Source organism: Papio anubis, chromosome 7, assembly GCF_008728515.1.
Source record: "Papio anubis isolate 15944 chromosome 7, Panubis1.0, whole genome shotgun sequence".
In the NCBI taxonomy this organism is placed as follows: domain Eukaryota; kingdom Metazoa; phylum Chordata; class Mammalia; order Primates; family Cercopithecidae; genus Papio; species Papio anubis.
The window spans coordinates 4,293,396-4,320,929 of NC_044982.1; the positions used below are offsets into that span (position 1 = coordinate 4,293,396).

Sequence of the window (27,534 nt, forward strand, 5' to 3'; positions counted from 1 at the left end):
TCCATAGAAAACTTGAAATATGAAATCTTATAACTCAGATATGAAAGAAACTTAGCAGTTTCCCCAAATTTGACAACAATCCTAAAAATTACATGGTGCTACTAACACATAGTTGAGGATGTAGAATAAACTTCTATAAACTGTCAAAAAGAAAAATAAAAAGGAATTTTCCATTAAAAATGTATGTGCTGTGTAATTTTAAATGAGATCATGCCAGTATACAGATTTTTTTTCCCCCCCCGGAGTTTCGCTCTTGTTGCCCAGGCTGGAGTCCAGTGGTGGGATCTCGGCTCGCTGCAACCTCTGCCTCCTGGGTTCAAGCAATCCTTCAGCCTCAGCCTCCCGAGTAGCTGGGATTAGAGGCGCCCACCACCACACCGGTTAATTTTTGTATTTTTAGTAGACATGGGATTTCACCACGTTGGCCAGGCTGGTCTCAAACTCCTAATCTCGTGATCCACCCACCTCAGCCTCCCAAAGTGCTGGAATTACAGGCGTGAGCCACCGCCCCTGGCCAGTCTATGGAATTTTAAATGGTATGTTTTGTAGGTACACTACATATTTCCTAAGACTACTTCAGATTATTTTTTACAGGGGAACTTAGATTTTCACACATCGTTAAATAAAAATGGATTATTTTTATTTCAAAAAAGGGGATATGTACCATCAGTAACCATATTTGCCTATTTCCTTGATTATACAGGGAGAAGATACCCATTATCAGAAAAAAAAATTATGCACTATATGTACCAGTTATGTAAGTCCCTTGATCACATTCACAGGTATGCTCTTGGAGATTTGACAGCTCTGAAATTAATAAGATGTGTTAACATTCAAATTCAAGAATTTGAATAAATGAAGTGTAACTCTATTTTTCCTTTTATACTGAATGCAGAAATGGAATATTTCACAGAGATGTAAAACCAGAAAATATACTAATAAAGGTAAGAGCTTTTACATGAAAGCTGGTGTCAGAATAAAAGTTGAATAGAAACCCTTTCCCTGAAAGGTTTTCTCCTGCTGCTGGAGGAACTTTCAGTCCATGCAGCCAGACAGCCTATTTGTTACAGTAATTTTTTCCCTCTCAGGTTGTAAAAAATGGTTTATTTAATAAATGCCATCAACATAACTGACTGCACCTGGAAGAAAATAATAGAAAGTGCCCTTCTTACACTGCAGACAGAAAGGAACCCCATTCTGATGGCCGTTCGATCCCCCTAGAGAGAAATGTGGCAGAGGCAGGATCTGAGCTCAGGTCCGTCTCTCTCCCAGGCCACTAAACTACCTGTGTTTAAACCGTACCATTTGCTGTTTCCCAGTGCCTGTCACTGGCTGTCAGCAGGGTCCTCTGGGGCTGTGTGGCTAAAAAAGCCCTTGCTGGGCAAGCTGGCAGCATGACCAGACCGATGACTAGTGTGTGTCGTTCATTTGTTGAAGCGCTGTGAGTTAACCATTTTCAAACCTGTAGACATTTGGAAATATATGTAAAACATAGCCAGAATATTTGTAAACTTGTTCCACTGAATAGACACATCACTTCCTCATCTGCTGGAGGCTCTTTCAGGTGCTCATAAAGCCAGTAATTTGCATTTTACAGACTACTTTAGATGCTAGTAATTTTCCTGCTAGTGCATAAATATTTGGAGTGGTTTGTATTACGATAGCCACATAATGGGACATTGCTTGTCCTTGCTTCTCTCCCCTTCCAGCAGGATGTCCTGAAATTAGGGGACTTTGGCTCCTGCCGGAGTGTCTATTCCAAGCAGCCATACACGGAATACATCTCCACCCGCTGGTACCGGGCCCCAGAGTGTCTCCTCACCGATGGGTTCTACACGTACAAGATGGACCTGTGGAGCGCCGGCTGCGTGTTCTACGAGATCGCCAGGTAGCGCCAGGCCGGGCTCCTTCCTGGTTCCTGCAGCGGGAGGGGCCCTTCCAATCCAGATGTCAAGGTCATTCTGGTTTTACTTTCTGTTTTACTGTTTTTAATTTAACAGCAAATCGACTAGGCGTTCGTTTTACTTGTTGTACATATTTGGCCTTGCCTGGCCTTCCCAGAGAAGAGCACCAATCCTCAGTTGTTCTGCCTCCCGCATACCCTGGCGGTGTGGACAGCCGCCTCCTTGGGCTTGCTGTGAGGTGCTTGATGGGGCTGCCATGGGGAGGGGTGAGCCGGGCCTCCCCTGAGAGGTGCAGTCATATCAGGTAGGGTGCCCTGGCCACAAGTGTGAGGATGAGGCACCTTCTGGCACAGTTGGATTCTAGAAAGCCCCAATCCCACCCTTCCCTGCTCCAGCCTCCAAACCTCCCACTCCGCCCAGCCCTCGGGAAGGAGCAATGGCCCAGGGACGAGGAGATGGGGGCCGGTCCCACTCCGAGGTGAATGGTGTTGAGTTGAAGAAGTGCATGGGGGTGGAGGGCTGCACCTCTTGCTCCCAGTGGGCCTCCAGGCAGGTGGCAGTGAGGTTAAGGTCTGGGGACACATCTGAGGGGTCAAAGTCTGGTCCCACCTGTTCAACAGACTGATACAGAAATGCACTTCAGGACATATTCTCCTTTGATCCAGATGGTTCATACTGGTAACTTTTCATTTTGGAAAGCTGAATGGCAATTTCACTGCAGCCAGAAGTGTCAACCGAGAGTCCCTTCTCATGAGGCCAGGTCCTGTGAATTCATCTGGAGGAGGCAGATATCTGGAGCACAAAGCTGCCCGCATCTCACCAGCACACAAGGTGGCCCACGGTGCACCAGCCACCGAACTGGGCTGATGCGCTTATCTCACCGCTTGGAGCTGTTTCCTGCTCACCTGCATTTCCTCCTCTCTCCTTTCGTCACAAGATCCTGCCATTTTCTGGAATAGAAGCTAGGCCTACCACCAGAGCTATATTTTTTCTTTTCTTTTTTTTTTTTTTTGAGACAGAATCTTGCTCTGTAGCCCAGGCTCAAGTGCAGTGGTGCGATCTCAGCTCACTGCAAGCTCTGCCTCCTGGGTTCAAGCCCGCCTCAGCCTCCCAAGTAGCTGGGACTACAGGCCTCTGCCACCACACTCAGCTAATATTTTTTGCATTTTTAGTAGAGACGAGATTTCACCATGTTAGCCAGGATGGTCTCAATCTCCTGACCCTGTGATCCACCTACCTTGGCCTCCCAAAGTGCTGGGATTACAGGCATGAGCCACTGTGCCCAGCCCAGAGCTGTATTTTTAAATATTCTTTGTGGCATGTAATATGAATTGAATTTATTTATACAAGTTTAAATTCTTTATTTTTGTTTATTTATTTTTTTTTGAGATGGAGTTTCGCTCTTGTTGCCTAGGCTGGAGTGCAATGATGCAATCTCGGCTCACTGCAGCCTCTGCCTCCCGGGTTCCAGTGATTCTGCTGCCTCAGCCTCCCAAGTAGCTGGGATTACAGGCATGCACCACCACGCCCGGTTAATTTTGTATTTTTAGTAGAGACGTTTCTCCATGTTCGTCAGGCTGGTCTTGAACTCCCGACTTCAGGTGATCCGCCCACCTCAGCCTCCCAAAGTGCTGGAATTACAGGCATGAGCAACCGCGCCTGGCACAGGTTTAAAATCTTGTTCCCACAATTCCAAAATCTATAAAAGCTTTGGAAACCAAAAGGTTTCTTGGGACTCATTTATTGACAAAATCTGACCTACCTCATGCTGAATTTGTCAGCAAAACTTCTCTTGGCTGATGGGAGGCTCACTGTGGGGTTATTCATCACGGTTACTGTGAATTAGTCACATTTCACCACAGACATCATGCCGGACAGATGTCGGAATGTGAATCTGTCTTTTGCCTGTTAGGGAACACATGTCGGACCTTTTGGTAAAGTGGAAACAGAAAGGCCAAGCACAAGGGAGAGTGGAGCCTCCCAGCAGCTAGGGTCGCTGCACACGCCAGGCTGAGTTCCTCGTGTTTCGCGTGGTGAGGGTCGCTGCACGCACTAGCCTGAGTTCCTCGTGTTTCGCGTGGTGATGGTCGCTGCACGCACTAGCCTGAGTTCCTCGTGTTTCGCGTGGTGATGGTCGCTGCACACGCTAGCCTGAGTTCCTCGTGTTTCACGTGGTGAGGGTCGCTGCACGCGCTAGCCTGAGTTCCTTGTGTTTCACGTGGTGAGGGTCGCTGTGTGTGCCAGGCTGAGTTCGTCATGTTTCGTGTGGTGAAGGCTGCTGCTTGAGTTCCTCGTGTTTCATGTGGTGAGGGCGCTGTATGCACCAGGCTGAGTTCCTCGTGTTTTTTTTGGTGAGGGCGCTGCACATGCTAGCCTGAGTTCCTCGTGTTTTGTGTGGTGATGGTGCTGTACATGCCAGGCTGAGTTCCTCGTGTTGCGTGTGGAGAGGGCACTGCACACGCCAGGCTGAGTTGCTCCTGTTTCTTGTGTGAGGGTCACTGTAAGAGCTAGGCTCAGTTCCTTGTGTGTCTTGTGGTGAGGGTGCTGTACGAGCTAGGCTCAGTTCCTCATGTTTCATGTGAGTGGGCCTGCCTGGTCGAGGGGACCAGGCAGAATAGAGAGACCCATGGCCATGTCCTGACTAAGGTCAGCCAAGAGAAAGGAAAAATAGACCCAAAGTCAGGCAAGCAAGTTTTCATTAACCTGCCAGCTGCCCCCTTAACAGACAGAGGAAGTAGCCCCAAGCTTACAGAATGAGGGATGTATATTGGGGAGGGGAGTTTGAGGGAGTTCTTTGGTATGGCTGCATCCCAGGGTTGGTTTGTTCTTATTTTTTTTATTTTTGTTTTTGAGACAGGTTCTTGCTCTGTCGCCCAGGCTGGAGTGCAGTGGCGCGATCTCAGCTCACTGCAAGCTCCGCCTCCCGGGTTCACGCCATTCTCCTGTCTCAGCCTCCCGAGTAGCTGAGACTATAGGCGCCCGCCACCACGCCTGGCTAATTTTTTGTGTTTTTTGTAGAGACGGAGTTTCACCATGTTGGCCAGGATGGTCTCCATCTCCTGACCTCGTGATCCACCCGCCTCGACCTCCCAAAGTGCTGGGATTACAGGCATGAGCCACCACGCCCAGCCATCTCAGAGTTGTTTGCTGGTTAATTTTGCCACATACTACCTTGTGATGTTTATGGTAGCAACTAGATGAAGAGCAGGAACTTACAGGAGGGTGTAGGTAAAGTTTGTTTATACTTCCCACGATCTTCTGCTGTGTGGTCTGGATGGTTTGTAATTGGGGTTTGCTTATTGCAGCAAGGTCTGATGAGTGAAGTCTGCTGGCTCTGCAGCGGCGCCTAGATAAGAGCTTAGAAATGTAAAGAGGCTTGGGGGAAGGGTGGGTGGCACAGAGAAGGGTTGCAGAGCATTAGAGGGAGGAGTGGGCAGCGCCAAGAAGCTTTTTTGGGGCAGTTTGTCCCTAACTTCCCAGCCCTTTAATAGGTAATAGAAGAGGGGCGCTGTTGTCGTCTGGTTGCTTCTTGCTGGGAAGGGGCAACAGTTTTTAGGGGCAGACTGGACAGTAGGGACTGCCGTTCTTGAATCTGTTGGTATTCTTGGAGCAGCATCATATCTTGTATTGTCCTGTGGGTGAAGGCTCTGATACAGTCCAGTAAAAACTGAGTGAGAAGGTGTAGGAGACAAGGGCTGAATGCTAGAAAAGGAAGAATGGTTATGGCTAGGCCTAGAGGGGCATTAGCCATGGAAACCAGGTACTAAAGGACCAGGAGGACCACGCTGGCCATCAGGGGACATTTTCTTTAATTTTTTGTGCTCAGTCCTTTAGTCTTTTTACAGAATCTTGTACTAAGCTAGATTGGTCACGATAAAAGCAACACTGTTCATCTAGAAAGAGGCGGAGTCCTCCCTTTTTGGCTGTGAGTAGGTCTACGTCTCTGTGATTTTGAAGAACCACTGCTGCTAAAGAATCTATTTGTGGGCCGGGCGCGGTGGCTCAAGCCTGTAATCCCAGCACTTTGGGAGGCCGAGACGGGCGGATCACGAGGTCAGGAGATCGAGACCATCCTGGCTAACACGGTGAAACCCCGTCTCTATTAAGAAATACAAAAAACTAGCCGGGCGAGGTGGCGGGCGCCTGTAGTCCCAGCTACTCGGGAGGCTGAGGCAGGAGAATGGCGTGAACCCGGGAGGCGGAGCTTGCAGTGAGCTGAGATCCCGCCACTGCACTCCAGCCTGGGCGACAGAGCGAGACTCCGTCTCAAAAAAAAAAAAAAAAAAAAAAAAGAATCTATTTGTGATTGGAGAGTTGTAATGGATTTGGCTATCTCTTCCAAGCTATCTGTGAGGTCCTTGGAGAAGGGTTGGTAATAGGAAACAGAGGTGGTTAGTCCTGCAGTCTCAGTTCCAACTTCTGTAGTTATTCTGAGGGCTACTAATAGAGGTATGAGTTGTATCGCACGGCAGTGTCGGATAGGGGTATTGGGGTACTGGGATTGGTAGGGGTTGGTCTCCTAGGGCAAAGTTGATTTTTGGACAGAGGAAAACCAGGGTGCAGGTGCCCATCCAGTTAGAGGGGAGGCAAATATAAGTTGAGGCACCACCTAGGAAAAGTATGCCTTGGCTTGGTAGGCAGAACTGGTTGTGTATGCTAAAAAGATGTACTATTATTCTCATGCGTCCATACTCCGAGGGTCCCGGCTGGAGCTGCTGCTGTAAGTGGTTGTAAAGGGTGTTTGCTTTAGGCTGGGGGCTTTGGGGTCTTTTTTCCCAGTGCAACAGGAAGCGTTTTGTGTCCACTAAGATCCATGTGGGAGTGTTGCTGAATGTTGGGATAAGGACACAGTCGTGGGTGGTGGGTGCAGGGATGGTGCATGGAGAGGGGAGCCAAGGGAAGAGGGATAAACAGGGGAGGTGTCGGCCCTTGCAGTACTCTGAGTTTTTGTTAAGGAGGTGGGAGGTGTCAAGGGCTGAGGGGCTAGAGAAATGAAGCCTGTCTTTATTGTTGGTGGCTTTGAGAGTAGTATGTTTGGTGGAGGGCTTGAGTTGTGCGGTATAAATTGCACAGTTTGGAATTTAGGTGGCTGAGGGGAATGCCTGAGGGTAGATGTCATTGGCACACAGTGGTGCTAGGTAGGATAAGATTGTGTGGGTTGTTATGGCTCCTAATATGCGTTTATCACAGCTGCGGTAGGGGATAGGTTGTGTAAGTAGGGATGTCAGGTTGTCACAGCTAGACCGAACTCGCTGGCTAACTGGGGGGAGACTTTTGTTAATGCCTGTATGTCGAGTTTGAGGGGGGGCTGTTAATGAGGATTTCAGAATGGTAGGTTACTTGGATGGAAGTCCAGTTGTAGGCTGAGGCAGGGATTGCATTGTATGTTGTGGAGAGGAGGGATACGCAGAGCCAGCAGTCTCTTGCCAGAGAGGAATTAGAGTTTTTTAGTAAGGAGTGTGTGAGATTAAGTGTTCTGTATAGGTGTTCAGGGGTTGTAGGTATTGGTTGGGCTGAAAGAAGGGCTGGGGTATTGATTATGAGATGGGTTAGAAAGGCAGAGTGTGAGCAGAAAAGTAAATAGTTCAGTTTCACCCAGAGTGAAGCCATAGAAAGAGCCTTGGAAGAAAAGGTTGGTTTTGCACTTGAAAAAGGCCTCCAGGGTGTTGCTCTGTGGGTGGAACCAAGAAATATCTTGCGAGAGCGTGAAGGAAGAGAGTGAAGCAGCAGGACAGACAAAGGCAGGGCATCTAGGGAGGATGTAGCAATGTTTATTAGTGACTGTGATTCCTGCTATAAGGGTAACCATTAAGCAGAAGGCTAAAGTGAGGGAGACTTTTTGGCTGGTATTCCAATTGGAAGGAGTTACACTATATAATCCCACTGCAAACAACAGGGTAAGTAGTATAATGCCTGCAATTAGGGTGTAATAGAGTGTCTCCATTAAAGGAAGCTAGTTGTAATAGTAGTTTAAACCTGTTTGAGATAGATGGATTTACTGATGTGAAGTTTCTTCTGGGATGGATGTGAGGTGGAGTCGGGTTGGCCCAAGGAGTGTGCTGGAATACCAGTTATAAGTTGGTGAGGTGCTGGTTGGTGGATCGGAGGTGGGAGCTCTCTTTAACCTGGAAAGGTGATACCAGGGGGTATGTCTTGAGAGTTTGGCTGTAGTAGGGGTTGTGTCACACGTGTCCTTGTGAAGAGACCACCAAACAGGCTTTGTGTGAGTAACAAGGCTGTTTATTTCACCTGGGTGCAGGCGGGCTGAGTCCAAAAAGAGAGTCAGTGAAGGGAGATGGGGTGGGGCCGTTATAGGATTTGGGTAGGTAGTGGAAAATTACAGTCAAAAGGGATTGTTCTCCGGTGGGTGGGGGTGGGGGTCACAAGGGGTGGGGGAGCTTCTGAGCCAGGAGAAGGAATTTCACAAGGTAATGTCATCAGTTAAGGCAGGGACTGGGCATTTTCACTTCTTTTGTGATTCTTCACTTGCTTCAGGCCATCTGGATGTATACGTGCAGGCTTGGGCTCAGAGGCCTGACATTCCTGTCTTCTTATATTAATAAGAAAAATCACATAAAATAGTATTGAAGTGTTGGGGCAGTGAAAATTTTTGGGGGGTGGTATGGAGAGATAATGGGCGATGTTTCTCAGAGCTGCTTCGAGTAGGATTAGGGGCAGCGTGGGAACCTAGAGTGGGAGAGAGATTAAGCTGAAGGAAGATTTTGTGGTCAGGGGCGATACTGTGGGGTTCTTAGAAGGAGCATTTGTCATATAGAATGATTGGTGATGGCCTGGATGCTGTTTTGTATGAATTGAGAACTAAACGGAAGACACAAGGTCTGAATAAGAGAAGGAGAAAAACAGATATTAAAGGATTAAGAATTGGGAGGACCCAGGATGTCCAATTAGAGAGTGCCCAAGGGGGTTCGGCGTAATTACTTGCTTGGTTGGTGGGTTTTTGGGCTCTGTCCTTGACAGAGTCCTCCTTTTTAAGTTGGAGGCGGAGCTTGGTGAGGTGTGTTTTTAAAAGACCATTAGTCCATTCTACCTTTGCTGAAGATTGAGGACAGTAAGGGGTATGAAGGTTCCACTGAATACCAAGAGCCTGAGAAACTGCTGGGGTGATTTGATTAATAAAGGCTGGTCCATTATTGAACTGTATAGAGGTGGGAAGACCAAACCGAGGAATTATGTCTTACAGAAGGGAAGACACAAAAAAGGTGGTGGCCTTTTTTGACCTTGTGGGAAAGGCCTCTACCCATCCAGTGAAAGTGTCTATCTAGACCAAGGGGTATTTTAGTTTCCTGACTCAGGGCATGTGAGTAAAGTCAGTTTGCCAGTCCTGGGCAGGCGCAAATCCCTGAGCTTGATGTGTAGGGAAGGGAGGGGGCCTGAACAATCCCTGAGGAGTAGTAGAATAGCAGATGGAACAACTGAGAAGTGATTTCCTTGAGGATAGATTTCCACGATGGAAAGGAAATGAGAGGTTTTAAGAGGCAGACTAGCGGCTTGTCACCTACATGGAAGGGGTTATGAAATGACGACAGAATAGAATGGGCCTGTGAGGCTGGAAGGAGATATATTCCTTGGTCCAAGAACCATTTGCCTTGTGTGGGAAGAGATTGATAGGTGGAAGTTTCCAGTGGGGGGGTAGGTGGTAGTGACCGATGAGAAGGAGAAAAATTGCCACGAGGGATAGAAGTTGGAAAGCTAGCTGCTTTTTTAGCTACCTTATCAGCATAAGCATTACCCTGAGCGATGGGATCTGATGCCTTTTGATGGCCCTTGCAGTCAATGACTCCAGCTTCCTTTGGAAGTAAAGCGGCCTTGAGAAGAGTTTTTATTAAAGAGGCATTAATGATGGAGGACCTTTGCGTAGTGAGGAAACCTCTTTCAGCCCATATAACAGCATGGTGGTGCAGGATATGGAAGGCATATTTAGAGTCAGTATAAATATTGATGCGTAATTCCTTTGCAAGAGTGAGGCCTCGAGTTAAGGCAGTGAGTTCAGCTTGCTGAGAGGCAGTGGAGCGGGGCAGAGCAGTAGCCTTAGTGATAGATGTGGAAGATACTATAGCATAGCCTGCCTTTGCTGGTGAGTGGCGATTAGGCCTGGTGGAGCTGCCATTGGTAAACCAAGTGTGATCAGAGTAAGGAACAGGAAAGAAGGAAATATGGGGAAATGGAGTGAATGTCAGGTGGATCAGAGAGATACAGTCATGGGGGTCAGGTGTGGTATCTGGAATAATGTGGGAGCCCAGATTGAAGTCTGGACCAGGAACAATGGTAACTGTGGGAGACTCAACAAAGAGTGAGTACAGCTGAAGGAGCCGGGGAGCAGAAAGTATATGCATCAGGTGTGAGGAAAATAGATTTTGGAAGTTATGAGAATTGTAGAGAGTGAGTTGAGCGTAGTTTGTGATTTTGAGGGCCTCTAAAAGTATTAGGGCAGCAGCAGCTGCTGCATGGAGACATGAGAGCCAGCCTAAAACAGTAAGGTCAAGTTGTTTGGACAAAAAGGCCACAGGACGTGGTCCCGGCTCTTGTGTAAGAATTTCAGCCGCACAGCCCTGCACTTTGGCTCTGTGTAATGAAAAAGGGTTGGGATGAGTTAGGGAGAGCTAGTGTGGGAGCAGCTTCCAGGGCTGTTTTTAAGGAATGGAAAGAGGAGTGGGGAAAGGATTTAAGATCTATGGGGTCAGCTAGGTTTTCTTTTGTGTTTATACAGTGGTTTTGTTAGGATGGCAAAACCAGGTATTTAAAGGTGAAAGTATTTAACCATGCCCAGGAAGGAAAGGAGTTGTTTTGTAGAAGGGGTTGGGGTTTGGGAGATTAGCCAGACATGATCAGCAGGGAGAGCATGTATGTTTTCATGAAGAATTATGCCAAGATAGGTAACGGATGAGGAAGAAATTTGGGCTTGACCAAAGTAATGGGGGCTGTCCGTGAAACCTTGCAGCAGTACAGCCCAGGTAATTTCCTGAGCCTGATGGGTGTCAGGGTCAGTCCAAGTGAAAGCAAAGAGAAGCTGGGATGAAGGATGCAAAGGAATAGTAAAGAAAGCATGTTTGAGACCCAGAACAGAATACTGGGTTGTGGAGGGAGGTATTAAGGATAGGAGAGTACATGGGTTTGGCACCACGGGGTGAACAGGCAAGGCAATTTGATTGATAAGGTGCAGATCCTGAACTAACCTGTAAGACTTGTCCGGTTTTTGGACAGGTAAAATGGGGGAATTGTAAGAAGAGTGTATAGGCTTTAAAAGGCCATGCTGTAGCAGGCAAGTGATAACAGGCTTTAATCCTTTTAAAGCATGCTGTGGGATGGGATACTGGCGTTGAGCAGGGTAAGGGTGATTAGGTTTTAATGGGATGATAAGGGGTGTGTGATCGGCTGCCAGGGAGGAAGTAGAGGTGTCCCATACTTGTGGATTAAGGTGGGAAGATACAGGGGAAGATGTGAAGGAGGCTTTGAACTGGGGAAAAAGGTGGCAATGAGGTGTGGCTGTAGCCTCGGAATAGTCAGGGAAGCAGATAATTTAGTTAAAATGTCTCGACCTAATAAGGGAGATGGGCAGATGAGGATAACCAAAAGGGAGTGCATAAAAGAATATTGTCTAAGTTGGCATCAGAGTTGGGGAGTTTTTTTTTTGTTTTTTGTTTTTTGTTTTTTTTTGGAGACAAGGTCTCCCCCTTTCGCCCAGGCTGGAGTGCAATGGCACAATCTCGACTCACTGCAACCGCTGCCTCCCAGGTTCAAATGATTCTCCTGCCTCAGCCTCCCAAGTAGCTGGGATTACAGGCGCTCGCCACCACACCCTGCTAATTTTTGTATTTTTAGTAGAGATGGGGTTTCACCATGTTGGCCAGGCTGGTCTCGAGCTCCTGACCACGTGATCCGCCCACCTCAGCCTCCCAAAGTGCTGAGATTACAGGCGTGAGCCACCGCGCCCGGCCCGAGTTAGGGAGTTTTAAAAGGTTTAGAAGCCTGGCTGTCAATACCCACAACAGTTATGGAGGCAAGGGAAACAGGCCCTTGAAAAGAAGGTAATGTGGAATGGATAGCCTCCATATTGATTAAGAAAGGAATGGACTTACTCTCCACTGTAAGAGTTACCCAAAGCATCTGTGATTGTGCAGGAGGCTTCTGAGGTGATCAGGCAGATTAGTCTTCAGCCACTAAAGCCGAGAAGATCTAGGAAGGAGTCAGTCAGAAAGCCTTGGGCCAGAGTTCCAGGGACTCTGGGAGTGGCTGCTGGGCGAGTTGGACAGTCTGATTTCCAGTGGGGTCCCGCACAAATGGGACATGGCTTAGGAGGAATTCTGGGCTGCGGACTGGGCCAGATTTCCAGCACTTGAAGTAAGATCCTGGGGGAAGCAGTCATGGAGGAACGCCTGGCCACTGCGGTTCGGGCGTTTGGAAGTTCTTGTGTCCTGGAGATGTGGCTGAGGTTTGTCTCACAGTGGAGGCAAGGAATTACAATTCAGAAATACGTTGCTACTTGGCTGCCTCTACTGTATTATTGTACACCTTGAAGGCAAGGTGTTGTGGGGTTTGGGGGCCGGAATCTAATTTTTGGAGCTTTTTCTAATGTCTGGAGCGGATTGGATAATAAAATGCATATTGAGAGTAAGATGGCCTTCTGGCCCCTCTGGGTCTAGGGCGGTAAAGCTAAGGGTTGTTGCCAAACGGGCCATGAACTGGGTTTTTTTATATTTGATGAAAAAGAGTCTAAACGCTAACTGATTTGGGAGAGGTCGGATAAAGAAAGCGGAGCATTAACCTTGGCTACGTCTTCAGCTCCAGCCGCCTCTTTAAGAGGAAATTGTTGGGCAGGTGGAGGAGGCCTAGTCTCCCCACACAAAAGTGTAAGCCGGACCATGTGTGAGGAGGGGAGGTGATAAAAGGATTATAGGGTGGGGGAGCAGAGGCTGAGGAAGAATTGGGACCTGGCTCAGCCTGGCGAGGAGCAGCCTGGGGAGGAGGGGAGAGGTCAGATGGGTCTGTAGAAAAGGAGGATTCAAAGGACTCAGAGCTTGGGGTGGAGACTAAATAGACAGTAGAGAAAGAAGAAAGATTTGGGACAAGTCGCATTGGGAGCAGAGACTAGGGAGGGACCAATGTGTAAAAGAATGCCTGGACATCAAGTACCTCAGACCCATTTGCCCATTTTTTCAACAAAAATCATCCAGGTCTTGTAAAATCGAGAAATCAAAAGTGCCATTTTCTGGCTATTTAGAGCCATTATCGAGTTTGTATTGGGGCCAAGCGGTGTCGCAGAAAAAAATAAGACGCTTAGGTTTTAGGTCAGGCAAGAGTTGAAGAGGTTTTAAGTTTTTGAGAACACAGGCCAAGGGAGAAGAAGGGGTAATGGAGGGTGGAAGGTTACCCATAGTGAAGGAGGCAAGCCCAGAGAAAAGAGAGGGTAGAGACTCGGAGGGGGGGGTGTGTGAGCAGCCAAAGCAGGAGTCCCTGCAATGGACTTGCCACCAAGGGAATGTGGGTGAATGATGACCAAGGCAGGCGTCCCGCAGTGATCAGACACCAATGGAGTGTGGGTGAATAATCAGGCAGGCGTCCCCACAGTGGATGTCTGTCTTCCTGAGTCTGTGACCAGCGCCAGAGTTTTGGGTCCATGGATAAAATGTGTCTCCTTTGTCTCTACTAGAGAGGAGAAAGAACTGGAATTGGAAGAACAGGGAGACTGAAGGGTAGCAAGAGAGGCTGGAGAAGAGAGTGAAAAGACCACTTACCCGATTTGAAATTGGTGAGATGTTCCTTGGGCTGGTTGGTCTGAGGACCGGAGGTCATAGGTGGATCTCCTCATAGAGTGAGGGTGAGGACGGGGGACTGGTCTCCCGAAGGACGGGTCCTCCTGTCCCGGGTTTCAGCACCAAATGTCACGTGCATCCGTGTGAAGAGACCACCAAACGGGCCTTGTGTGAGCAACAAGACTGTTTATTTCACCTGGGTGCAGGCGGGCTGAGTCCGAAAAGAGAGTCAGCAAAGGGAGATGGGGTGGGGTTGTTTTATAGGATTTGGGTAGGTGGTGGAAAATTACAGTCCAAGGGGGTTGTTCTCCGGCAGGCAGGGGCGGGGGTCACAAGGTGCTCAGTGGGGAGGTTTCTGAGCCAGGAGAAGGAATTTCCCAAGGTAATGTCATTAGTTAAGGCAGGAACCAGCCATTTTCACTTCTTTTGTGATTCTTCACTTGCTTCAGGCCATCTGGATGTATACGTGCAGGCTTGGGCTCAGAGGCCCGACAAGTTAGGATGACCTGGAAAGGCCCTTCCCATTTTGGTTTAAGGCTGGTTGGGTTAAGGGTTTTGTTTTTTGTTTTTTGTTTTGAGACAGAGTCCCCCTCTGTCGCCAGGCTGGAGCGCAGTGGCACAATCTCAACTCACTGCAACCTTCGCCTCCTGGGTTCAAGTGATTCTCCTGTCTCAGCCTCCCGAATAGCTGGGACTACAGGTGCGCACCACCATGCCCAGCTTATTTTTGTATTTTCTTTTTTTTTTTTTTTTTTTTTTTTTTTGAGACGGAGTCTCGCTCTGTCGCCCAGGCTGGAGTGCAGTGGCCGGATCTCGGCTCACTGCAAGCTCCGCCTCCCGGGTTCACGCCATTCTCCTGCCTCAGCCTCCAGAGTAGCTGGGACTACAGGCGCCCGCCACCTCGCCCGGCTAGTTTTTTGTATTTTTTAGTAGAGACGGGGTTTCACCGGGTTAGCCAGGATGGTCTCGATCTCCTGACCTTGTGATCTGCCCGTCTCGGCCTCCCAAAGTGCAGGGATTACAGGCTTGAGCCACCGCGCCCGGCCTTTTTGTATTTTCAGTAGAGAAGGGGTTTCACCATGTTGGCCAGGATGGTCTCGATCTTTTGACCTTGTGATTCACTAGGCTGGGGTGGGATTACAGGCATGAGCCACTGTGCCTGGCCGGGTTAAGGGTTTTTAGAAAAACATGTTCTCCTGGTAGGAGGGTCTGGTCAGTGAGGCCTTTATGTGGTGTTGGGAGGGCCTGGTCAGCCTCTTTGCAGAGGAGATGGCAGATGAGGGAGAGTGTTGGGAGGTGTTCTCCTAATGGAGAATCAGAAGGAGGCCTGTTTTGTAAGAGGAAAGGGCGTCCATATGTTGATTCAAATGGGCTGAGCAAGGAGGGTGCCTTTGGGCTGGCTCTGATGTGGGCTAGAGCTATGGGTAGGAGGGAAGTCCAGGGCCTCTGGACTTCTAGAGTGAGTTTGGTCAACTGTGTTTTAAGGATTCCATTTGCCCTTTCCACTTTTCCTGATGATTGGGGTCAATATGGGTTATGGAGGCGCCACTGGACACCGAGGGACTGGGAGAGCTGTTGAGTGATTTGGGAAATGAAGCCAGGGCCATTGTCTCGTTGAATGGAGCGAGGGAGACCAACCTAGGGATGACTTCTCATATAGGGATCTGGGAGACTACTGCGGCTTTTTCTGAAGAGGTAGGAAATGCCTCCACCCACCCAGAGAAGGTGTCTGTAAGAGTGAGAAGGAATCTTGTTGTTTTGACAGGAGGCATCTGAGTGAAGTCTGTTTGCCAGTCTTGCCCTGGGATGGGAGTGTTCCTCTTAGCTGGTGTGTAGGAATAGATGGGGAATGGGGGGCTCCTTGAGAGGAGGTGACAGAGCATATATGACAGTTTGAAGTTATGCTTTTTAGTGAGGTAAATAGGTAAGGGGAGTAGAAATATGGGTGGAGGAGGAGATAGAGGGGACGTGCACCAATATGGAAGGATTGGTAGAGAGATGTCAGGATCTTGTCGGTTTGTCCCTGGGGAAGGTCTGGCATCTGGTCCTTATCTATCCAGTCTCCCTGGAGGAAGGCTCCTTGTTGGAGTAATGAGGCTGTTTCAGGGCGGAAGTCTTGAGGTTGGACTGCACGGGGAATGAGGAGGAGGGAGGCAGAAGCGGAAGAAAGGGAGGCTTCTTTTGCTGCCTCATCGGGCTTTCTGTTGCCTCTTGAGATTTTATCTGTTCCTGTTTGATGTCCCCGACAGTGTATGACTCCTGCCTCAGTTGGGAGATGTACGGCCTGAAGGAGTTGGTAAATAAGGGGGCCGTTGGTGATAGGGGTCCCTTTGGCAGTAAGGAATCCCCTCTCTTGCCAGATGGCGGCACGGGAATGAAGAATGTGATATGCTTATTTGGAGTCTGTGTAAATGTAGACTCGTTTGCTTTTGGAAAGGGTTAGGGCTCTGGTGAGAGCTATGAGTTCTGCTTTTTGAGAGGAGGTTCCTGGAGGTAGGGGCTTAGCTTCAATTACTCGGTCAAGGGAAACAACTGCATACCCAGCAATTTTGGAGGAGCCGGTGGGCCCGGAGGAGGAGCCATCTATAGTTGGTCATCGGGGTTGGTGAGAGGCTTGGAGGAAATGTTAGGAAAGTGTGGCTGCAGGTGATCTAGGATGTCAGTGCAAGAATGAGTAGGAGGAGAAGATACAGGGAGGAAGGATGCTGGGTTAAGGGGAGAACTTTTGGCAAGACTGAATTTGGGATTTTTGATAAAGAGGGCATGGAGTGATCGAATCCGGGAAGGAGGAAGGGAGCCTAATGCTCAGGAGGAGAGGAGATCCTGTAGATTATGAGGACTGTAGACGGTGGTATTTTGACTGAATGTTAGTTTCCTGCTTTCTAGAGCTAAAGCAGCCGCTGCTGCTAGCGCTCTAAGACAGGTTGACCATCCTCTGGCTGTGTTGTCTAATTGTTTAGAGAGGTAGGCTACAGGGGCAAAGGAAGGAGGGTCTCCCTTCTGTTGCCCTAAGACACCGAGGGCTGTTCCTCGGCTCTCGGCAGTATAGAGAGTGAAAGGTTGGGAGACACCAGGTAGGGACAGAGCTGGAGCAGTGACAAGAGCAGTTTGAAGTTTGCAGAAGCTGGGGAGTATGTTATGCGAGGGATTTAGAGGCTCATTGAGAGGGCCTTTGGCTGCTTCATAGAGCGAGTGAGCTAGGAGGGCAAAGTTGGGAATCCATATTCTTAAAAAGCTTGCTAGTTCTAGGAGGGAAAGGACTTTGCTTTTGGAGGAGGGTGCGGGCAGATGATCTATTAGTGCTGCTCGGGCGGGGGTCATAGCCTGGGCCCCAGGGGAAAGCTGAACTCGTAGGTAAGTTACTATGGAGGTGGAAAGTAGAGCTTTGAACAGGGAGACTCTGTACCCTTTGGTGGAGAGAAAGTTTAAGAGAGTGACTGTGTGGGTTTGAGAGTCTTCTAGAGAGGGCTGCAAAGGAGAAGCTTGTCCACGTATTGGAGACGGCTTAGGGGAAAGGTTTAAGGAGGTGAGATCTCGAGCTGAAGCTTGTCCGAAGAAATGAGGGCTATCTCTGAAGCCTTGAGGGAGGACAGTCTAGGTGAGTTGTTGTGACTGTAGAGTGTCAGGGTCGGTCCAGGTGAAAGCAAAGAGGTTTTGGGAATCAGGGTGCAGGGGAATAGTAAAAAAGGCATCTTTTAGGTCAACAGCAGTGGTAGTGGGTGGTGTTGGAGGGAATGAGAGGGAGAAGTACATAGGGGTTAGGAACTATGGGGTGAATAGGAAGGACAGCCTGATTGATGGCTTGGAGGCCTTGGGGGAGTGGGTATGAGCCGTCTGATTTTTTAACCAGAAGGGTGGGGGTGTTACATGAAGAATGTGTTGGCCTAAGAAGACCGCGTGAACAGAGCTTGTTTATAATGGGCTGTAAGCCTTTTTGGTGGGTTAGGGAGATGGGGTATTGGGGGATGTTGTGAAATTTAGAGAGGTCTTTTAACTGGATTTTGATGGGGTCATGGTGAGCAGCTAGAGAACGGGTGGTGGTGTCCCATCCTATTGGGTTTATGAGAGAGGTGGGAAGTGGGTACTGGGGAGAGAGGTCAGGGGCTGGACTAGTAGAGAGGAGTAAGAGGGACTCTGGTTGAGGGAGGCAGAAAAAGGTGATAGAAGCTTTGAATTTGGCCAAAATTTGAATTTGAATTTGAATTCTAAATTGAATTTGGTTTTGAATTTGGCCTAGGAGGGGGCAGGGCAACAAGGCATGGTAAGGAAAGAGTGTGAGAAAACAGTATCAAACAGAGAGCAAATAAGGGGTCTGATGGCGCATGGATGCAGGATGCCATCGTCCCCCATGACTGAGACCTGAGAGGGATGAGTGGGTCCTGAAAATTCAGGCAAAGCCGAGTAGGTGGCCCTGCTATCAATTAAAAAAGAGATCAGCTTACCTGCTACTTGCAGAGTTACCCTGGGCTCTGATGCAGTGATGGCAGATGGGGCCGGGGGCCCTGGCCCGTAGCTGCAGGAATGCAAGCGATTCTTCACATTTTGTCATGTTAAAGGGGTGGTGGCTCTGAGGAGCAGGCTTGTCTGTCCGTTTGCTGAGAGGACAGTCAGACTTCCAGTGGTCTGTCTGCTGGCTGACTGGGCAAGGGCTCTTTGGCACTCGAGGGTTAGGACATGCCCGTGCCCAATGGCCTTCTTTGCTGCCCTTAAAACAAGGCCTGGAGGGTTGCTGCTATCGGGTCTTTTGTGCCCTTGGGTAATATGGCTGAGTTGACGTATAGCTGCTGCTAGAAGCTGGTATAGCTGCTGCTAGAAGCTGGTATTTAGCACGATTTCTTTGGGCTTTATCTAGTTTATTTTGCTCATCCCTGTTATTAAAGACTTTGAGAGCCAGGTTAAGGAGGTCTCGTTGTGGGGTCTGAGGGGCATCTTCAGCCTTTTTAAGTTTGCGCCAGATGTCGGGGGCAGTTTGGGAAATAAAATGGGTGTTAAGAACAATAGTTAACTACTTCTCAGGAGGCGGGATCTTCGCGGGTATATTTTTGGAGTCTCTGTAAGGCAAGAAAGGAATTGGGCAGGGTTTTCGTTGGCCTTTTGGGAGCTTCCTTTGAGTTTTTCGAAATTTACAGCCTTATGGCCAGTTTTGTTAAGGCCTGCAATGAGGCAAGTAATCATATGATTACAGGAGGCCTGGCCGGATTCTGTGGGTTGGTAATTCCAGGTAGGCTCTTCTCGGGAAACGGCAGCGCCCCCTACTGGCCTAGTAGAATCTTGCCGATGGAGGTCATCGGCACGGGCCTGGGCTGCAAGCCACACACTTTCCTTTTCTTCCGGAAGGAGGGTAGAAGACAAAATAATATAGAGATCATGCCAAGTAAGTTCATAAGACTGGGTGAGATATTTAAATTCTTTGATATAAGTGTTGGGATCGGAGAAGGACCGGAGACGTTTCTCAGTTTGGGAGAGATCGGAGAGGGAAAAGGGGATGTGGACGCAGACGATCCCTTCGGCCCCTGACACTTCCCAGAGAAGCAGCAAGGGAGCAGGCTGCTGGGCATGGTGGGCTTGAGAACGAGTACGCGGTGGCGATGGGGAGGACTCAGAGTTGGAGGCGGGGTGGTTGGAGAGAGGGAGAGAGAGGTAGAGCCGGAGCGGAGGCGTACGGTGGGGGGTCATGCTGTTCTGGTGGAGGATTAGGATGTTGTCGAGGAGGGGAGAAATCAGCGGGATCAAAGAAGGGAGAAGTCGTCGGCTGGGGCTATTGAGATGAGGGGAGCAGGAGGCCAGTCGGGTTTGGAGCAGGCGAGGAGAATTTGGAAGGTACAGTAGGACTGGCGGAGGGAGGGACAACTACGGACGGTAAAGAAAGCCTGAACGTAAGGAATCTCAGACCACTTCCCACAGCGCTGGCAGAAGTTGTCTAAGTCCCTGAGCATGTTGGAATTGAAAGCGCCATTTTCAGGCCATTGGGAGCCATGGTCTAATTTGTATTGAGGCCACGCGGCGTTACAGTAAAAGATAAGCCTTTTAGGGCAGATTTCTGAACAGAGGCCAAGAGTACTGAGATTGTGTAGGAGGCACCCAAGGGGGGTGGTTTTAGGAGGAATAGACTGAGAGGCTCCCATAGTGAATGGGAGTGAAGGGAGAGGGGTAGAGGAAGAAGAGACTGCCGGTGACGTCCCCTTTCCTGTGGAACTTGTCCGGAATAGAGGAGGTAACCGCCGTGTTAGGCGTCCCTGAAATGGAGGAACCAGAGGCCCGGAGGGTGGAGGAAGCCCTTGGCCCAGCCAAGGTCTTTCGGAAACGGAGAGATGGATGGTAAAGAGTTCCAGGGAATGGCAACAGTCTCTTTGTACTCACCCTGGCAGAGGCTTTGATGGTGGATGAAGTCACCAGCAATGGGAGAGTCTAGGAGATTCTCTGGGTCTTTGGCAGGTTCAGGGAAGGGAAGATTGGCCAGGAGAGGGGTGATAGGGGAGGGAGGCAGAGAGAGAGAAAGAGAGAGAGAGATTGATAGTGAGTGAGTCCTGGCCAGAGTCTATCCCCCTTTCCGGGTTTTGGCACCAGAAAGTAAGGTCAGCCAAGAGAAAGGAAAAATTGACCTAAAGTCAGGCAAGCAAGTTTTTATTAACCTGCTGCTGCCCCCTTAACAGTCAGAGGAAGTAGCCCCAAGCTTACAGAATGAGGGGTTTATATTGGGGAGGAGAGTTTGAGGGAATTCTTCAGTATGGATATCCCAGGATTGTTTGCTGGTTAATTTTGCCACATATCACCTTGTGATGTTTATGGTAGCGACTAGATGAAGAGCAGGAACTTACAGGAGGGTGTAGGTAAAGTTTGTTTATGCTTCCCACAACCTCCCCCTATGCGGTCCAGATGGTTTGTAATTGGGGTTTGCTCATCGCAGCAAGGTCTGATGAGTGAAGTCTGCTGGCTCCGAAGTGGCACCTAGATAAGAGCTTAGAAATATAAAGAGGCTTGGGGGAAGGGTAGACGGTATGGAGAAGGGTTGCAGAGCATTAGGGGGAGGGGTGGGCAGCACCAAGAGGCTTTTTTGGGGTAGTTTGTCCCTAACACTGACCACAGTGCCCCTTGTGCCCTTCCAGTCTGCAGCCCCTCTTCCCTGGAGTAAATGAACTGGACCAAATCTCAAAAATCCACGATGTCATCGGCACACCTGCTCAGAAGACCCTCACCAAGTTCAAACAGTAAGTGTTGTGCTCTGAGAGTGGACGTGGACTCACTCCCCTGCCAGGACCTGTGGCAGGGCAAGCCCCTCCCTGTGCCTCCCTCAAACCCCTCACTCTCAGGGCTCCAAGTTCACTTGAGGGCCAGTGAGTGGCTGCTCAGACAGAGCCCATCACTTTAAGGGGTCTCAAAGGTGAGCTCTTCCTTGAGCATCACAGAAAGATTTGTCACAGGCTTTCTGAGGGCCAGGGAGTCAGGTTCTGTTGCCTGAGTAATTTAAACAGGACTTAGAAGCCTTTGGGTGGAAATGTTCCCCAAGCACAGACCATAGGTGGTGAGGGCTTTCTGCAGCCCTCCATGGCCCTGCTGGTGGGACCGACACCTGGAAGAGGTGTTCCCAGACTCTCAGGGGTCATTCTGATGCAGCTGAGGCTGGGGAGTCGGGACTCCCCAGGGAGGGCCTGTGGGCTGAAGGGGCGAGTAGCACCTAGCAGCCCCCAGATCCCAGGGAGGGAGAAGGTGGCAACAATTTTGGACTCTTCTTTTTTTGTTAAAGTTTATTTCATTCTTCTCATACGGGAAGGTAATATTAATCTTTTATAGGAAAGGTAGTTTTCTTACATTTATAGCATAACAGATCCCCCCCTTTACCATAGACTATTTTAATAGATTTTTTTTAAGAGCAGTTTTAGGTTTCCATAGAGCCCTGTGCCCATGGGCACACAGCCTCCCCGGTGGTCAGCACCCCCTCGAGTGGTGTGTTAGTTATGGTCGATGAATCACGGATATCTCATTACTGCACAGAGCCCATCATTTACATCAGGGGTCCCTCTTGGTGCTGCACGTTCTGTGGGCTGGGACAGGTGTAGACTCTGCACCATGCAGGGCCCTTAGTCGTGACAGTGGACCGCCGGTGCACTCAGTGACAGCGTGACCGTTTATTATCATTGGGCTTTTAATACAGGTCGAGAGCTATGAATTTTGATTTTCCTTTTAAAAGGGGATCAGGAATACCTCTACTGACAACCAATTTGTCCCCACAATGCCTCTCCCTCCTGCACGCAATGGTGGCCTATGATCCCGATGAGAGAATCGCCGCCCACCAGGCCCTGCAGCACCCCTACTTCCAAGAACAGAGGTAGGCGCTCTCATGGGTTCTGTGGGGCGGATGCAAGACCTGGCAAATGAGACCCATGGGCACACAGTGGGGCAAGGGACTGCCCTCTGGAGGGTCCCTGGTTCTTGGGAATCATGCTCTCCATCCTGAAGAGTGGTCAGGGCCTCTTGGGGCCCCCACCGTGCTGTGTTCTGACGTATCCTCCCCAAAATGAGGCTGTTAGCAGCTCCATGGCAGGAGAAAGAGGGGCTGGCTGCCCACTTTGTGGTTGATGCAGAGGCTACAGGTAGTAAGCCTTCTAGAAGAGCCTGGTGTGTAGCCCTTGTAAATGGTGTGAACAGGACACATTCTGAGATGTTAGAGCACTTTGGATGTCACCTGGCACTGGAAGTACCTGCTGAATGTGAATCTAAGACTTGTCTGCCCTGAGGTCATCTAATTCCGTACCTCTGGACACTCCTGTATGCGTAACTGTGGAGGTGACAGTTTGATCCCAAACCGTGAGTCCCTGGGTAGGCAGTGCCTCTGGTTCATGGAGCCAGCTCTGTTCCTGGCCCAGAGACTGCCAGGCTGAGACAGAAAAGAAAAAAAAAAAAAGCCCCGTGATTACAGCTTATGCAGAAAAGAAGAGCTAGTGGCAACTCACACAGTAGACAAATTGGAGGCAAAGAAGCCAACAGGCTGTGTGCTCTGCGGGCTCTCAGTGGAGCTGCTCCGTTCTCTTCTCCTTCCCCGTAGGAAAACAGAGAAGCAGGCTCTGGGCAGCCACAGAAAAGCTTGCTTTCCGGAGCACCCTGTGGCACCGGAACCACTCAGTACCAGCTGCCAGATTTCAAAGGAGGGCAGAAAGCAGGTACTAAGCGAAATCGGAGCTGGAGACCACCCAGCTCAGCGGGGACTGGATGCCCTCAGGTGGCCTGTGTCTCTCTGAGGAGGACGCCACCTGTGGAGGCTGTGGCAGACCATGTTGTCAGTCGAGGCCTGAACAGCATGCGAATTGATGGCTGCATATGTTGGGATGTCAGGGACCCCAGTTCTATTTGCTCAAGCCCTTTCTGCCCCAGTAGCTAAGAATTAATGACGAATATCCCATGTGAGCAGGCCCAGAGAGGGGACCCTTGCATGAACTTTTGTGTCTGTCCTGATGACCACATGCAGGTGCTAGGTTCTATGCCAAAGCACTGTGGAGACATCGTCCCTCAGAACGGCCCTGGAGGGAGGCGCCGAGAAGATGCAATGCTGGTCCGAGTCACCCACCCAGCTGGTGACAGGCCTCAAGTCCTAGGCCCGAGTCACCGACCCAGCCGATGACAGGTCTCAAGTCCTAGGCAGGCCACGCTGTCTCTGGCCCCAGATGAGCACTTCGTCCCATCAGTGGAGGTTGTGCACATTTTGGGTTGAGAAATGCCAGCTTTGCTCCTCAGTGCCTTCACCTTCCCACCTACCATGTGGCATCCTAGCCTGGTGCAGCCCTGTGGCACCTGCTGGCAGGATTGCACCAGTCTCCCAGTTCTGGGCTGGCACCCCAACAGTGTGACAGTGTGCCCTTCCATCATTCATCTGTTCGGTTGTCCCTACGTCACTCACTCCTCCCAGCCTTTACTGAGTGCTCCCTGCCCGCTTGGGAGCTGGGAACCCAGAGCTTGCAGTCAGACTGCTCTCCAGAAAGCCAGGCTCCTGTGTCCCGTTGGCCCCTGATTTGACAGCTCCACTTGAATGTCCAAAAGACAAATGTGCTGAAACCCCTTCTCCTGATCTTTCCCCCAAATGTGCTTTTTCCCTGTAGCTTCCCATGGCCTTCCCTCCGGGGCAGGCAACTCCGCTGACCGCCCAGGCCCCCCGTGGACCCTTCCTTCATCTCACAGGGGCTTCGCCTTCTTGCCTCCTACATCCTCCTCACCTTGCCTAAGTCACCACAGATGGCCTCCTCACTACTGTCCCTGCTCTGCCTCTGCTCCCTCCTGGACAGAGGGTCTGCTTCAAACCGTTGATGTCACTCCAGGCTGCATTCACCCAAGTCCCCACCCTCAGTCACATCCGAGGTCGGCATGCTTTTCTCTAAGGATCCGACAGGAAATATTTTAGGCCCCGTGGCCGTGGGGTGCTGGTTACACTCCCCGCTTTGCTGCAGTGTGAAAGCAGCTGGAGGCAACACAGGAACCACATCGGGGGCTGCGTTCCAGTAGAACTGGGGACACTAGAATTTGAATTTCACATCATTTTCATATGCCATGAAACATTTTTTTTTCAATTATTAAAAAATATAAAAACTGGGTGGGTGTGGTGGCTCACACCTATAAACTCAGTGTTTAGGGAGGCCAAAGTAGGGTCACTTAGGCCAGGAGTTTGAGAACAGCTTGGGCAACGTAGGCAAGACTACTCCCCCACCACCCCATCTGTTTTAAAAATCAGCTGGGTGTGGTGGTGCGTGCGTTTAGTCCCAGCTGCTTGGGAGGCTGAGGCAGGAGGATCGCCTGAGCCTAGGAAGCTGAGGCTACAGTGAGCCAAGATTGCACCACTGCACTCCAGTCTGGGCTACAGAGCAACACCCTGTCTCAAAAAACAAACAAACAAAAAACAAACCCAAATGTAAAACCATCCTTAGCTTACAAGCCCCCCAAAAGCAGGCAGCAGGCAGGTCAGAGCGTGAGGCCTTGGAGCTAGAGTAGGAGGCCGGAGGCGTGGGCACCACTGCCTGCCAGCCCTTTGCCACCCACACTCCTCAGCTCGCAGTCTGCGTGCTTCAGGTTCCCCCTGAAGGTGTGGCCTCCGCCGTGGGACTCTCGTGAGCAGCCACTCCCTTGGGGTGTCTGGGACCTGGTGAATGTGTCCCAGTCACATCTCATGGTCAAGAAATTGTATTAGCCAAAAGCAGTACAAAAGAGCCTCTTTCATTTTTCCTAATTTCCATAAAGGGGAAAGCATTTTATGTCCAACTGGCCTCTGTTCTGTTTCAAGAAACAGTCCCTAAAGCAAGAGGAGGACCATCCCAAGAGACAAGGGCCGGCCTACGTCATGGAACTGCCCAAACTAAAGCTTTCGGGAGTGGCCAAACTGTCGTCTTACTCCAGCCCCACGCTGCAGTCCGCGCTTGAATCTGGGACAAATGGAAGAGCGCCGGTGCTGAGACCCTTGAAGTGCATCCCTGCGACCAAGAAGGTAGCACGGAGCCAGCTTCTCCGGCGGCTCTGCTCTCCCGCCCTGCCCAGGCCGCCACTGAATTTCGTGTCTGTAATTTTTCTTTGACAGACAGATCCGCGGAAGGACCTTAAGCCTGCCCCGCAACAGTGCCGCCTGCCCACCATAGTGCGGAAAGGCGGAAGATACTGAGCATACTGAGCAGCACAGTCATTTCGACTTCCGGAGGCAACACCAGGCCCGATCGGGCCAGGCCTGGGCGATTTGCCGCTGAGACGCCACGGAGGGCTGGGGACGCACCTGCGTCCGTTTCGCGCTGGCTGGGGCTCTGGGTGCTGCCCTGCGCCCCGCCGCATCCGCGGCCCGCGCAGCTGCCCAGGATGTTCTGGGCTAATATATTTGTAAAACCACATTCTAGGGTTTTCTTTCATTTTCGTTAAGAATTTGGGGCAGGGAATATTTTGTAACTTTGTATATGAATCAAAACAAGCAGGCATTTCTGTGATCAGTTGGGCGTGGTTGGAAGGTGGGCTCTGCGTGTCCCCTCCCAGCGCTTTTCTGGCGCTGCTGGTCAGTCGTGGAGCGCACCACCTCTTACCAGTGACGCTACTGGACACCCCGACTTTTATTAAAGAATAAGCTGTCGTTACAGTATTGCATTTTAATATTCTCCGAGTCCAACATGTGTCCTTACCAGCCATTCCTTTATTTTAGCTTTTGTGGGCACATGAGGGGAATTGATTTTGTTGGGAAGGCTTTGATGTGGCTTAATTTTTTTTTTTTTTTTGAAGCGGAGTTTCACTGGTTCCCCAGGTTGGAGTGCAGTGGTGCGATCTTGGCTCACTGCAACCTCCACCTCCCGGGTTCAAGGGATTCTCCTGCCTCAGCCTCCAGAGTAGCTGGGATTACATGCATGCGCCACCACGCCCGGCTGATTTTTTGTATTTTTACTAGAGATGGGGTTTCTCCATGTTGGTCAGGCTGGTCTCAAACTCCTGACTTCAGGTGATCCTCCTGCCTCGGCCTCCCAAAGTGCTAGGATTACAGGCATGAGCCACTGCGCCCGGCCTGGTGTGGCTTAATTTTCATTTGAAGAACCACTCAGGAAGGAGCATACACAGGCATGTCCTTGGAGCCCTGTGTGCTCCTCAGTGACCAGCCTGGCAAGGTGGTACGGGGCACAGGGCCAGCCTGCAGGGTCTCTTCTGAGCACAGGCTTCAAGGTGACCACGTTGTCATTTTAGCTCCTGGTGCCCACCTGTCTCTGGGGAGTATGGAGCCCTGCCCCAGGCCTGCCAGTGGGTGCTTTGAGCTATTTGCCGAGTGCCAACAATAAGTTGGGTACCTTGTGTCCTAGAAAAAGAAACCTGCTTCCCCGTGGGGATGGGATGGGAACATTGCAAAGAAACTGGCACTGGCCGGGCTGCTGGGCACAAGAAAAGTCCTAGTAAGTCCTCGTTTATCTTGGAAAGTAACTTAGTAATTGGGTCCTCCTTTTTTTTGTCATCTTCCCAAACTTATGAGATATTTTTGAAAAAAGCTAAATTTCCCGGGCTAGTGTTTAGGCCTCCTTGTTCCTGTGTTGAGACAAATCTGTGACACCCTTCCTTCATGTGCTCTCCAGTGGCTCTGGCCCCAGCCCCAGGCCATCTGACACGACAGTGGACTCTGGGCCATATGGAGGGAGGGCAGGCTGGAGGAGGAGGAAAGGGCTGGGAGCGTGGGGCAGCGAGTCCATAGGTACAGGTGCCCGGTCTGTGCCACATGGGGGTCAAAGGAGCCCAAGAAGAAAGGCAGATTACAGCCCGGAAGTGAGGCTTGCCATAATGTTCAGAGCAGGCCTCTCCCTCGGCTCCTTTTAAACCCATTTGAGACCCTGGTGCAGCCTTCAGGGCTGCCCTTGCTGTAGGAGAGGTGTCTGAGCAGGGGGGGTGGCACTGTTCTGCCTCCACAGAGGGCCTGGGAGTCCCAGGGGAGTCGGACACCAGGGCCATGGGCAGAGCCCAGCAGCAGGGAGTGCTGGGGGACAGAAGGCTGGGGAGGTAGGGGTGGGGGTGGGGCGCACAGGTCACAAGAGAGGGACCTATGGGTAGGGGAGTGGTGGCTAGGAGGGGCGCGCCCTGTCCCCGGGCCTGGCTTCAGTGTTGGGCATGTAAACGGATTGTTTGTGTACTTGGGAAACGTGTTCTTCCCTTTACATCTAAAAATATGAAGGGAAAGTCTTGACAGTTCTTCTGCAGGCCTTTTTGAGAAAGCAAGTGTGGTCTGCAGATGCTGGTGCCCCGGACATCAGCTGCCCTGACTTCTGTCACCCTCCTCGTGGTGGGGGCAGCACGGCTGGGGGCTCTCTGAAGGCAAGAAAGTCCCTAAAGCAAGAGGAGGACCATCCCAAGGCCCGCCGCTTGAGGCCCTCCTG

The 27,534-nt window shown here is 50.4% G+C and overlaps 1 protein-coding gene across 14 annotated transcripts in view; it reads left to right on the forward strand.

Annotated features, from left to right (window-relative positions):
* Nucleotides 1-27,534, forward strand: part of MOK (MOK protein kinase) — an 83,339-nt gene that overhangs the window by 49,720 nt on the left and 6,085 nt on the right. For 3 of the 14 annotated variants that reach the window (XM_017961548.2, XM_031667820.1, XM_031667822.1), the window contains 8 exons: nt 704-782; nt 896-944; nt 1,713-1,888; nt 20,782-20,883; nt 21,828-22,001; nt 22,719-22,833; nt 24,939-25,139; nt 25,230-25,783. In XM_017961548.2, the coding sequence (XP_017817037.1) occupies nt 704-782; nt 896-944; nt 1,713-1,888; nt 20,782-20,883; nt 21,828-22,001; nt 22,719-22,833; nt 24,939-25,139; nt 25,230-25,310 (977 nt within the window). In that variant the 3' untranslated portion in view covers nt 25,311-25,783. Of the gene's footprint in view, nt 1-703; nt 783-895; nt 945-1,709; nt 1,889-14,785; nt 19,050-20,781; nt 20,884-21,827; nt 22,002-22,718; nt 22,834-23,766; nt 24,559-24,938; nt 25,784-27,534 lie in introns of those variants that run through there. The other 11 variants (XM_017961547.2, XM_017961551.2, XM_031667821.1 and 8 more) reach the window with 7 other exon arrangements.